General features: G+C 44.8%; 1 protein-coding gene across 1 annotated transcript in view; it reads left to right on the forward strand.

Annotated features, from left to right (window-relative positions):
* The window catches only part of PXDNL (peroxidasin like), a 317,299-nt gene that overhangs the window by 203,380 nt on the left and 99,894 nt on the right, over positions 1-14,025 (forward strand). Inside the window, exon 9 of the mRNA XM_065398307.1 lies at positions 6,892-7,009. Coding sequence (XP_065254379.1) covers positions 6,892-7,009 — 118 coding nt within the window. The remainder of the gene's footprint in view (positions 1-6,891; positions 7,010-14,025) is intronic.

The following is a 14,025-nucleotide window of genomic DNA, read 5'->3' on the forward strand; positions in this document are numbered from 1 at the left end:
GGAGGCTACGGCACCGCGGTGAGGGCCTGAAGTCTGAGAGTGGCACAGACCTGTCACAAAGCACGGGACCCAGCGCCGAGGACATCACGGTGACAATGGGTCATGTGGATGTTGTGGAACGGCGATTCTGGGCACGGGAAACAAGCACGGACTGGTGGGACCGCATAGTGCTGCAGGTCTGGGATGAATCCCAGTGGCTGCGAAACTTTCGCATGCGGAAGGGGACTTTCATGGAACTTTGTGAGTTGCTGTCCCCTGCCCTGAAGCGCAATGACACCCGGATGCGAGCAGCCCTGACTGTCCAGAAGCGAGTGGCCATAGCCCTCTGGAAGCTTGCAACGCCGGACAGCTACCGGTCTGTCGCGAACCAGTTTGGCGTGGGCAAATCTACCGTGGGGGTTGTTGTGATGCAAGTAGCCAACGCAATCGTTAAGGTACTGCTCTCAAAGGTAGTGACCCTGGGAAACGTGGAGGTCATCATAGATGGCTTCGCCGCGATGGGATTCCCAAACTGCGGTGGGGCTATAGATGGAACTCACATCCCTATCCTGGGACTGGACCACCAGGCCAGCCAGTACATTAACAGAAAGGGCTACTTTTCAATGGTGCTGCAAGCACTGGTGGACCATCGGGGACGTTTTACAAACATCAACGTCGGATGGCCGGGCAAGGTTCATGACGCTCGTGTCTTCAGGAACTCTGGTCTGTTTAGACGGCTGCAGGAAGGTATTTACTTCCCGGAGCACAAAATAAGTCTTGGGGATATGGAGATGCCTACAGTGATCCTTGGGGACCCAGCCTACCCGCTAATGCCCTGGCTCATGAAGCCCTACACTGGAGCCATAGACACTGAAAAAGAACTGTTCAACTACCGGCTGAGCAAGTGCAGAATGGTGGTGGAGTGTGCTTTTGGCCGTCTCAAGGGGAGATGGAGAAGCTTACTGACTCGCTGTGATCTCAGCGAAACCAATATCCCCATTGTTATAGCAGCTTGCTGTGTGCTCCACAATCTGTGTGAGAGCAAGGGGGAGACCTTTATGGCGGGGTGGGAGGTTGAGGCAAATAGCCTGGCATCTGATTACGCCCAGCCAGACAGCCGGGCGATTAGAAGAGCCCAGCGGGACGCGCTGTGCATCCGGGAGGCTTTGAAAGCTAGGTTCCACGGTGAGCAGGGTAACCAGTGACTTTTAAGTTTCTGTACAGAGAAGCTGAACCTGCGACCGTTTCTTTACCCAGTTAATGTTGACTATCCTCTCCAGTTACAGACCCCCTCCACCCCCTTCCAAAAAAATAAAATCAGTTTTATTTTGTTAATGAACACCGTTGTCTTTAGTACTGTTTTTGCGGGAATGTTTGAAACCTGGGACGCAGACTGTGGTGGGGAGCGGGTGTAGTGTACTGATGAAAACGATCCTTCTAAACTCCAGGAATGACAGGATTCGCAGTGGCGGACTGGTTGTTTCAACGGAGCCTGCCAGCCCTCCTGAGCGGAACTGCGTGTATGTGGGGGCTATGTGAGTTTATGGCAGGGGGAGGAGGGTTACAGATCCCCTGCTGCGTGGCTCTGTGATCCAGGACAAGGACCGCTGCATAAGATTTGTAACTGCCCTCCCCCGCAACAAAGTCACAGTGCAACCCCCCCCCCCACGCACAGAACATGAAAACCACCTCCCAGACTGACCAGGGTAACTAGTCACTGCACTGTGTATGTGCCCTGCTGCTGGACCTGCCCCCGCCTCTGTACCCTGCTAAAGGTGACTGTCCTGTCCAATTACCAAGCCCCTTCCCCCCCTTCAGAAAGACTCTCCCTCAAAAGAACATGACTGAAACAGTAATGAACAGAAATGTATTTTTTATTAACAACCACACATGAAACTGGGGGGTGAAACTTGGACGGTGGCTTGGGTGAGGCGGGCAGGAAAGGACTTTTCAAATTTTGGGGAATGACAGCCTTCTGGTGCTTGAGCAGTCTGCAGGGGTGGAGTGAGAGTTTTCATGGACTCTGCCGCCCCTCCTTCTTTGGACTTTGGGCGAGGGGGGTATGGGACTTGGTGGCGGGGGAGTGCGGTTACTGATAGACTGCAGCGGGGCTCTATCCTCCTGCCTCCGTTCCTGCAGAACATCAACAAGGCGCCGGAGCGTGTCCGTTTGCTCCCTCAGAAGTCCAAGCAGCGTTTGAGTCGCCTGCTGGTCTTCCTGCCGCCACCTCTCCTCACGTTCCATGTGTGTCCGGTGCATTTGGGACAAATTCTCCCTCCAATGGTTCTGCTGTGCTGCCTGGGCTCGGGAGCAGCTCATTAGTTCTGAGAACATGTCCTCTCGCGTCTTCTTCTTCCTCCGCCTAATGTGCGCTAGCCTCTGGGAGTGTGATGCCAGGCTGGGTTGGGAGACAGTCGCAGATGTGGCTGTGGGAATGAGAAAAAGGTAGTGAATTCCTCCGAAAGATAAATGTAGTTGTGAACAAAGAACATAGTCTTTCTCTGTGAACAAGACCATGCACCGCACCTATCACATGCGCACTCAGGACAAGGTCGAATTTTCGGACCTCGCCTTCAGTGCCTGGGGTTTTGCACTGCAGATCTGGGAAGCGTGGCAGGACACCGTAATCTCTGTAGCAGGCAAAGATGGTAAGCCGTAGACTTGTGGCTGCTTAAAACTTTAGTAGTACCACTGGCCTCCTTTCACATTGAAAGCAATGCCAGTCTCTGCTGCCAGCAATCGGCCAAGCATGAACTCTGGCCCTGTCCCACCCCCTCGCGGATGTCCCAGGGAAAGATCCCTGTATGCTGCCCCTCTCCCGCATCCACCGCGTGGCTGCAAACCAGCGGTTACAGTTCTGTAAAGGAACTTGCAAGCAGTCCCAATACTAACAGTCCCCTACCTAATTCAAAGCAGGTCATCACGAGCGACATAACTATCCTGAGGATCTCGGACACCGAGAAGGAAAGGATGTTTCGAGAAAGCCTGCAAAGACCAGGGCCCTATGCCGCCATGCTGTGCAAGGCAATGATACCGGAGTACTTGCTCGTCTCCTGGCGCGGGAATGTCTCCTACTTCGGAGGACCCAGTAAGGCCGCTCTCCCCAGGAACCTGATGAACAGGCTTTCCCATTACCTGCAGGAGAGCTTCGTTGAGATGTCAGTGGAGGACTATTGCTCTATCCCCGGACATATAGACCGGATTTTCATATAGCTGCAGTTGCAGGGACTATAGAGTGGAGCAGCTTGGGCAGCAGAATCATGCACAACCGGACACTGTTTGATTTTTTTTAAATAGTTGGAACTGATTACTTAAGCGCCCAGGGTAAAGAAATCATGAAGCACACATTGTTCTTATTCTTAATATTCCAGTTTTGTAAAAAATAAATGTTTAGATGTTTAAAGCACTTACCGCTTGATCCTTCCCCTGAATCTGTGTCCGGGTTACATGCTGGGGAGGGTTGGTAGGGGATCTCTGTAAGGGTGATGAAGAGCTCCTGGCTGTCGGGGAAATCAGCTTGGTAAGCGCTGTCGACTGCCTCGTCCTCCTCATCTCCTTCCTCATCTTCCCCGTCCGCTAACATGTCCGAGGAACCGGCCGTGGACAATATCCCATCCTCAGAGTCCACGGTCAGTGGTGGGGTAGTGGTGGCGGCCGCACCTAGGATGGAATGCAGTGCCTCGTAGAAACGGGATGTCTGGGGCTGGGATCCGGAGCGTCCGTTTGCCTCTTTGGTCTTCTGGTAACCTTGTCTCAGCTCCTTGATTTTCACGCGGCACTGCGTTGCATCCCGGCTGTATCCTCTCTCTGCCATGGCTTTAGAGATCTTCTCGTAGATCTTTGCATTCCGTCTTTTGGAGCGCAGCTCAGAAAGCACAGACTCATCGCCCCACACAGCGATGAGATCCAAGACTTCCCGATCAGTCCATGCTGGGGCCCTCTTTCTATTCTGGGATTGCACGGCCATCTCTGCTGGAGGGCTCTGCATCGTTGCCAGTGCTGCTGAGCTCGCCACGCTGTCCAAACAGGAAATGAGATTCAAACTGCCCAGACAGGAAAAGGAATTCAAATTTTCCCGGGGCTTTTCCTGTGTGGCTGGTCAGAGCATCCGAGCTCGGACTGCTGTCCAGAGCGTCAACAGAGTGGTGCACTGTGGGATAGCTCCCGGAGCTATTAGCGTCGATTTCCATCCACACCAAGCCTAATTCGATATGGCCATGTCGAATTTAGCACTACTCCCCTCGTTGGGGAGGAGTACAGAAGTCGAATTTAAGAGACCTCTATGTCGAACTAAATAGCCTCGTGATGTGGACGGGTGCAGGGTTAATTCGATGTAACGGCGCTAAATTCGACATAAACGCCTAGTGTAGACCAGGCCTTAGATAACTAGATTTATTGATTTTGAATTAAATATGTCTAACTATACTAACTATCTTTTAAAGATGTATTTGTCTAGGTTAGTTTGGGAGTCTGTCTTTGTGTATGTGGCTGAAAAGATGTGATTAAGAGATGGAAAAAATGAATGGAAGGATTATAGGAGAGAAAGCTACAGAAAAATAAGCAATTTACTGTGAAAGTTGTAACGTCTGTCTGAACATCTGTCACTTCTAGATTTTAATTGATAAGTGAAGGATTCTGAAACCTTTAATCAAAAACTCAATTATATTCAAATTAAATTAATGTAAAATGTTAAGTGATTAGCAGTGTAGTCTAATTTAATGCCCATTACTTCTATGTGCTTTTATGGTAGATTAAGGTGACCAGACATCCCAGTTTTATTATGGGAGTTTTAAGGTACTTACTGTTTCAGGATATTAAAATGTTAATTAAAATTTCTGATTCCAAAGCATATTCTTCCATCCACCTCCTCCTTTGCATGCACTGAAACATGTAACTCAGAGAGAGAGAGATCTCTTCTATCATTGTGAACTATCACAGGGTGTCATGGAAGCAAATATCACAGCCAGAGGAAAATGAACATGACAATATTACATTTTAAAGAGTTTTGTTGTACGGTGAACTAGACTGTACATATTCATTAATTTAGTGCAAATATAGTGTCACTCTTAACTACAGCCTTTCTAGGCTATATCCAACTATCATACTATAATAGAATCCGTGTTAAGCCAATGAAAGTTTCCTACAAAATGTCTGTGGTAGGATATGACTACTTTACATTGACAGGCTGGTTAATATAATACCAGTGTCAACTACTAGGTATCTTACTACAAAATGGAGCTGAATGAAAAACTAGTTTTGGGAAATATTTTAAAATTGTTTTCATTCTGAAGGGTTTGGAATGGACATAATTTTGGTTTTTACCACATTTTTCATAATTTTTAAAGAACAGTATGGATAACTATCATAATGGTCATTGTAACTTTTCGTTTTCCAAAAACAACTCTGATTAAGACCCTTTCTGCTTTACATTTACTAAAATGTGTATGTTTGTCTCATGGCTGTGAAGTTTGTCTGAAAGCATCAATACAATGTAATGTATTGGCCACTATATTTCTGTAATACTGAAAGAGGAAAATTTTCATGTACAGGTTTTGCAATCAGTAAGCTACATAAAATAAGCAGGTAGTTAACATTAGTGCAAATGCTTGTAAAATGTTACTAACAGTGCATATAAAATCTACAGGTATAATGATCTACAGGTAACCTGAGCCCATGATGTCCTGCTATTTTAGACATAAACCCGTGTACTATAGATATGACTAGAAACTGAAATCCCTTCCCATGACCAATTTTGTGTGTTTCTGAAATAAAAATCATCCCAAATGATGACAAAAAGTCAAAACTGCAAATTTTTTCACAGGAAGGAATTTTCAGAAAAAGTTCATTTTGGGAGAACTGAAACTGATTTTTTGAGCTTGCCAGCAGCCTGCATAAAGTGAAATTAACAAGACCCTTACAGACAGACAGCTGAAGAACTGACATTTGGATTTCCCTGTGGAAAAATGAAATTTTTTCCACAGCAAATTTTGATTGTGCGAAAAGGGCATTTTCTGACAGAAAATTCCTGACCAGTTCTAGTGTACTGGCACATTTTCTTCCTAAACTTGAAGCATTTTCTCTTCTATAGTAAGTAAGAAAGGTTTTGATTTTACAGACTATATAAACTAAAACATACATAAATAGATTCACCAAAATAGGAAAATAGACTAACCTGATCCTAGATCCTAATACTGAATAATATACAAGCATGATTATGTAAATTGCTTGAAAATACAGTGGTCACATTTTAAAGGTTGTTTTTTTTTCTTTTCCATGTTGAAAGATTCTACCAGTATATGAAAGATTCTTTTTTTCTTAAAATGGGAAATACCGATAGACTCAAAAATCCTTCTCAGTCCAATAGACATTTTTCAATGGCATCCCGTGTATAAATATTTTTTTTATTTTATGTGTTTTACTGTTTTTTTAATTTATTTATCTTATTTGTGGAGCTGTAAGAAAATACTCAGTACCATACAAGAAATCAGTCCTGAGGAGATTATGGTCAGAAATGTCACTTTTCTCACAACTATCATTGCATCTTGCCTTTAGCAATGAACTTAAAAAACTTACATTACATCACTTACATTATAGGTTCCTGGATGCAAATGTTGTGGAGCGTTTTAGAAAAAACAGCATTTTTTAAATTTCTAAACAAGATCATTTACATTTAATAGGCAGAAGTCAGAGTTTAAACAAACAAATTATATTAATTATTTACCAACCGCAAAACTTAAGACTCGCAATAGCAAATCTGATTTCAAGAGCGGGTGCTTAGTGTACGCTGTGTCATTTTCCCAACAAAACCTCTAGTCACGTTTTAGATCATGTTGAAAAATTATGTTTTTCTTCCAAAAGTCAGCATTAAACTTTTTGGTGTCTTTTGTTCTTACCCTTTCCTTTTTCTCGCAGAGAAACCTCGTATTACTTCTGAGCCACAGGATGCAGATGTTACCCCAGGGAATACTGTCTACTTTACTTGCAAAGCAGAAGGAAATCCTAAACCCAAGATAATTTGGATACATAACAAGTAAATCTTAACCAATCATTACACATGTATACTAGTCTATTTTCAAATGCTAATTATTATTAACACCTGGGTTTGTGGACTAGCAATCTAGAATGAGTGTGTGTGTGTGTGTGTTTTCTAATCTAAGTCACTCTGTATGAGACTGGTTATGAAAATTCTACACAATTCATTTTCAATGAAACTCATGGGGGGAAAAAGTTATTATTTAATACTTTCTTCACTGACCTCTATACTGCCTTGGCCTATTTTTAAAAATGAGAGAGAACTCCAGGGTCCTTTAAAATGCCTCCTCCCTTGCATTTTCCATCAGAACTCCCCCATGCCTTAGGTGCAATGTGCACAGGTTCATTTTCCAGATGAGGTAGCTGAGGAACAGAAAGTTAAAATGATTTGCCAGAGGTGACATAGGATGCTTGTGAGAGAGCCATAAATAGAACTCTAATCTCTAAAGGTAGGTCTACACTGCAACTGGGAGTTGTGACTGCAGCACATATTCCAGTAGCCACAACAGCAGGGCTGATGGCACAGGCTTGTCTTCAAGTACGAGCCCACCCAGGACTTTACCTATGTATTCAGGTGGCTAGCCTGTGCTACTGCCTGTGTCATTGCAATACATTGCTATTTTTTGGCAAGCTAGCTCAGTCAAAGCTAGCTCAGGTATTCCCATGTGTGTTGTCCCAGTTGCAGTGTAGCCATAGCTTGAGGCACTTGATCCATGTGTTATCCACTTAGGGTGACCAGATGCTAAGTGGAAAATATTGGGACCGCCGCAAGGGGGGGTGCCTTTTACACTCACCCGTTCAGGTCTTCCGCGGCAATTTGGCGGAGGATCCTTCAGTCGCTGATGGTCTGCGGCAGACCATTTTGCCAGCGGGTAATAAACCTTGCCACCAAAGAAAGCACCCGCCGCCAAAATGCCACTGAAGACCGTCAGCGACTGAAGGACTCGCCGCTGAATTGCCGCCGAAGACCCGGACGGGTGCGTGTAAAAAAAAAAAAAAAAAAAAAAAAAAACGCCCGAAACAAAATATCGGGACAAATGGCGTCCCAACCATACTTCGGTCGGGACGCAGGACAAACTCCTCAAAATTGGGATAGTCCCGATTTTATCGGGACGTCTGGTCACCCTATATCCACTAGACCAGGGGTGGCCAACCTGAGCCTGAGAAGGAGCCAGAATTTACCAATGTACATTGCCAAAGAGCCACAGTAACATGTCATCAGCTCGCCCGCTCCCAGCGCCTCCCGCCCACCGGCAGCCCCGCCGATCAGCGCCTTCCACAACCCTCCCCACACCTCCCTATCAGCTGTTTTGTGCCGTGCAGGAGGCCCTGGGGTGGGGGGGGGAGGAAGGGGAGAAACGAGGGCACGGCAGGCTCAGGGGAGGGGGTGGGAAGGGGTGGAGTGGGGTTATGGCCTGTGGCAGAGCCAGGGGTTGAGCAGTGAGCACCCCCCGGCACACTGAAAAGTTGACACCTGTAGCTCTAGTCCCGGAGTCGGTGCCTATACAAAGAGCTGCATATTAACCTCTGAAGAGCCACATGTGGCTCCGGAGCCACAGGTTGGCCACCCCTGCCCTAGACCATAATGCCTCATGGAAATTGCTTCACATATCTGTACTTAGTGAAGCCAACTGCAAAATCAGACTAATCATGCTTACTTACCCAGAGTGCTCTGAGACCTACAGATGAAAAAAGCACTATGTAATATGAAAACATTGAGACACATTTTTAAGATGGTCTAACTGAAGCACGGAATGATTAAGTGACTTGTCTAGGAGGTATTATTGCTGAGTCTGATGGGCATTGGCTAAGAATGCGAGTCCTTTTCTTCAGTCTGTCAGTTAATTTGGAGAGCTAGTTGAAAAATTGAATTTTCATTCTGTGGGAAATTCTGAGATTTCAAAATTTGGTTTCACGGCAAATTGGAACAAAAAGTGAAAATGGTATTTTGCAAAATAAAATATTCCAAAATATTTAATTTAATTGTTATCAAAACATTTCTATTTTATCATTTTGACCTTTATGTTTAAAACTTAATTTTAATGTTGTCTTAAAAATTATATTATAATATAAAAGTCAAAATGATAAAATAGAAAAGATTTTATCCTTATTGAAATGAAATGTTTCAATAATTTCCTGACAAAGATTTTGACTGAAGTGATATATTCCTGTGAAACATTTCAGTTTACTTGAATCAACATTTTTCAGACAGAAAACTGTTCTGTCAGAAAATGTTCAACCAGATCGATTAATTTTCTATGATTTTTAGCATGCCATGACAGGCTGTCCCTACTGGTGGTACCACATTCTGGATAGGTACCTGGCTCATGCCTCACCCCATCTCTCGTGTCCCCTACTGGTGGTTGCTCCAGTGCAGTGGGGGTCTCTCTTCTGGTAGACAATGACTAGACCCTTTGGCAAGCTCACCAGTGGAGCCAACCCCCTTCCGGGGAGGCGTAGGTAACAGAGTCTACCCAAATATATAGACGTCTGTAATCCTTCTGTCAGGTGGAGTTGGCAGCAACAAGGGCTGGCTTCAAAGTTTTGGGGTCCCTCTTAACAATATAAAACAATAGCCCCACCCACTAATGTGGGAAAACTTAACACCATGCCGAGGCGCCTCTCAGAGGCAATACTTCTCCACTCACAAGCACTGAGTCTGTGTATAACAAAAGAACTTTTATTCAAAGGGAAAAGGAACCAAGCATTAGTTTGGGAAAACACCGCAGCCGCATTCAAAAGCAAACCTGACCCCACAGTGCATCGTACCATGTCCTTTGCTTCAGTTTCTCACCTACTGGAGGGAAAGTCCAATGAACAAATGCCCCTTTAAAACATCACTCCCCTCTCCCTCTGCTGCACCTCACTCACAGTTGGTGGTCCTCTGCTAGTGAAGAGTTCAGTGGTGTGTTCATGGGGTTCACCTCCCGCCCCTGGGGAGACGTCGAGCAACGTCTCAGCTGCTGCCTCTGCAACTGGCTCACAGCTGCTGCTGTTTCTCTGCCGCCACTGGCCACTGCTTCTCTGCTGCCGCTGCTTGCTGCTCCGCAACATCATGTTCTGACGTTCTGTCACTGAACCCATCTCTCAGTGATTTCAGCAGGTAGGAGGGAACCTCAGAGCCAGTGCAGTCTCTGTGTTGTCTTTCACTGTCCCCACACAGTGTCTACTGCTTAGCCCCTAGACCTGCTCACCAGTGATGTCAGCTCTAGGAATCACCCGCCAGAAACAATGACTTTCAGTTGAGTCCAATCAGCTCTGCCATTGAATGATGGAGAAGAGCAGGTCCAATGGCATCTAGGACTCTTTGGGCAGATTCCTGTCCCCACCCACTCTCCTCTTCACTGGGCTTTGACATCCTTAATCCCTGATTAGCAGGTGAGATTCAGTTTAGGGTGACCCCCTCAATCTGGGCATGCTAAGCACAGTTCTGCTGCCCTTTACTCGTACAGTGAGGATAACAACATTTCATTACCTGTGCATTCAAATACAAAGGTGACTTGTAACCCAAAACCAGCGAAAATTGATCATTTTGGCAAAGCAGTTCCATCTGTTGTGCACCTAGGCAGAGTAGGCGTGTCTGTGCAAACATGGTCTGCTCTGGGCAGTCTTTTCCTCTGGCTCATCACTGGATGTCAGGGGAGAGCTCATTCAGACCCTGCTTACAAGTCCGACATCCCCTACATAAGAGTCTCAGCCCACGTGCAGGCTACTGTGGGGCGCATGCACTATCCTCAGTGCTTGCAATGTTTCTATCCCCCTTTTCTCCAAGAGAAAAGGGTTTTTTCCCCCTTTGCAAGAGGAGTGTTGGTAGTGGAGCCCAGGCCCTCCCTCTCCACTGGGTTTCAGCCCAGGGCCCAATGAGAGGCAGCAATATCAAATACCAAGCAGTGCTTCCGGGCTGCCTCCCTCAGCTGCTTCCTACCACTTCCCTTTCCAGTCCAGGGTGTGGTCAAAAGCCTTTGCAAATGATCCACCAGAAGATGGAATGAAGAGTTGCCTAGTCCCTAGGAAAAGGCTAGTTCCTCCCGGGGGCAGCTGCCACTTGCAGTCTTCTCTCCTGCAGCCAGCAGTAATGCTGTACCCTTGCTCAGGAGCTCCCAAGATAGGTGTCTCCTTGTCTGCTGTCTGGCTCTCTTTTAAACTCCTCCTCCAGCTGGAGCAGGCTCTGCAGGTGCAGCAGGGTGGAGCTACCTGGCCCATAACTGCTCCTTAACCCCTTCTGTCCCAGTGTGGAGTTTACATACTCCATCACACATCTTTCCCCTGTTTGGAATGAAGGTAGTCTGTGCTGTGCATTCTATCTCATGATTTTGTATTCTTTGCCAAGTGCACACTGAGGTTTCTTTTTAGAAAAGCATTTGAGTACATGCGTAGTCCATCTCTGTTCAGGAAATCACTGAAGTATGTGCTTAACTTTGAACACGTACTTAAATCCAATAGAACAACATGTTCAAAATTAAGAACACGCTTATGTACTGTCCTCAGTACTTTTCTGAATTCAGGCTTGAATGAAGCTAGACTCTTATTAGATTGGTTAATTCCTTTCATACCTTTAATTTAATAATCTGGTGGTGCATGCATCCCAGTTATTAAAAAAATCAATAAGTGTATGTGTATACCTACACAAGAGGAAAAAACATAAAACAAGAAACTAAAGCAAAACCTATTTCATTTGCAAAACAAAGGTTTCTAAGTAACCACCATATGGCTGCCTGTCACAACATTTACAAAACCAAGAGCTAAAAAAGGAAAAGGATGAATAGTTAATAACATCACTGCCCATATAATAAACAAATGTCATTCCTATCGAGTATAAAGCCATGCATATTCCTTCACAGCAGCCTTAATCTGACTCAAAGTTAATATGGTTCTTTCACCAGTATCTCAAAATATACACAGGCCTCAAAACCCTTCCTAAAAAGTGAGTTTCTGCTCCGTGATGTCCCTCTTCATAAATACAAGCCAAGTCAGTGAGTGATTTCTGGGGTGCAATGGACAAATACCTCACACCAAGAGGCATACCCTAGAGAAGACTCACAGTCCCCGTCTACTTTCCCTTTCCTCTCACCGGACAGAGGACAAAGAGCTGCTGACTCCAGAAGGGAGCACAGAGCCAGTCAGCAGCAAGAACTGGCAGGGGCAGGGGGAGGGTCAGCACTTGATTCCCTGGCTTAAGGTCCCCAGCATACCCTCATCTTTCTTGGAAAGAAGGGTTTGTTCTTCAGCAGGCTGTATCATCTTCTTAAAGGAATGGGGGTGGGGGCTATCACAAGTATTTCCAGACATGACTGCCTCCCACTTCTCACTCCCCTCACCCCCCAACCCATTACTGGAAGCAGCATGTTTCTCACTTTAACGCCAAAACTGTTCCCAGTTCCTGGGCACGGGGCAAGAAGGGGGAGATATCTGTAGCACTTCTGCCTCTCCCTTCTCGTAGCAACCTCCCCACTTTTTCCCAACTACCTCTCTTCTTTGGGTAGCTTATTCAACCCTTAAGATGCACCAGGTCCTTGTGTGTGTTGTGGGACACAGGTGTTTCATCCCCCTTCCCTGCTTTTAGGGTGGGTTTAAAGAAATTGAACCAGTCTGGGGCTGGGCTGCTACTTGATGTCATAAAGACAAGGGGGGAGATTCAGCTGAAGGTCCCTATATATTTAAAAAAATAATTTCTTTCAAAAAGATTGAAATTGACCATTTATTCACCCTAGCCCTCACGGTTATGAAAAGTGGTACTCAATAAAGAAATTGAATGTGATCACGCTTCAAACCACACATCTGTCATTATTCTTAAGAATCAGTAATTATATAAGTAATGTACCCAGAACTTCTGCTGTTAGTTGATAAATAGATTAACTGACATTTCCCCCATTTAAAAAGCCCCTCCAAATAAAAGTATTTAGATACTGAAAACAAGGTAACAAAAATAATCAATTTTTAAAATAATCCAAGATGGTTGTGATGAAATATGCATTTCTTTATATTTGAGAAAATAATGTATTTTTTTTATAATATAAGACATGTAAGATTTATTATGTCCTTTTGTCCTTAAAATTCCTTGCCTCTGAATGCTTATTATTCCATATTCAAAGTGCTTGTTTTTTGTCAAAAATGTTATAGTCAAAGTTTTTGTCAAAGATGTTATACTATTGTCACTTAGTATACTTAATTGTAGTTTGAAACTCAGATTATTTAAAAAAAATCCTCTTCAATTAATTCAGCTATAACTGAAGCTTTGTGGGGAAAAAAATACATACCCCCAACCACGGTACAAACTGTTCCAGAAGAGTCACTCTGTGTGTTTACTCTGCTTGTATCATAGTCACACCATGTTGCCCAGCAGGGAAGTTGCTTCGGAAGAAGCTACTGGCTACGTGTCTTGAATGTCCTTTTGCAAATCTACAGTAGCCAACATAGATGGATAATTGTTTACAAACACTGCAGAACCTTGTTAAAACCAAACTATTCCAGTCTGCCTAAGCAAACTAAAATTTTTGCAAGTTATTTTCATAAGAAACTGTCACACTGCATCAGTCAGAAAAAAGGAACAAAGAAATTTTGCCCTGAGCAAACAATACTGATGCCCCAAATGAGTAAGCAAATGCTCCTCTGGTGTGTAGTCTCAAATCCAGCATGGTAACAGCAAAATTAAAAGAACAATTGCCAATTAAAAACAAAACACGTGTGCTAGAATGTGGTGTTTAATGGCAGCCTTGAGTAAGAGGTAGTGTATAAATGTTTCACAAGTTCATCCCAAAGTACCTTGTCCCTCTTGCATTAGGATAAAATAATTGACTGCAGTGTTGTAAAGGGTGTTGTTCACTTATCTTCATGTGTTTAGCCAGCTCCACTGGGGAATGGAAAGGCAGAGTCAAAATCCACTCCTTTCTCCTCCCCACTTGTTCACAGAGGGGAGTAGTGGCTATACAATACCTGTGCTCTCCACAGGACCCAGACCCAAATCCAGCTAACCTTGATGCGACCATGTACAGAGGATGGAATCTTACTACTTTG

The sequence above is a fragment of the Emys orbicularis genome, chromosome 2 (assembly GCF_028017835.1).
Source record: "Emys orbicularis isolate rEmyOrb1 chromosome 2, rEmyOrb1.hap1, whole genome shotgun sequence".
NCBI classification, from domain to species: Eukaryota; Metazoa; Chordata; order Testudines; family Emydidae; genus Emys; species Emys orbicularis.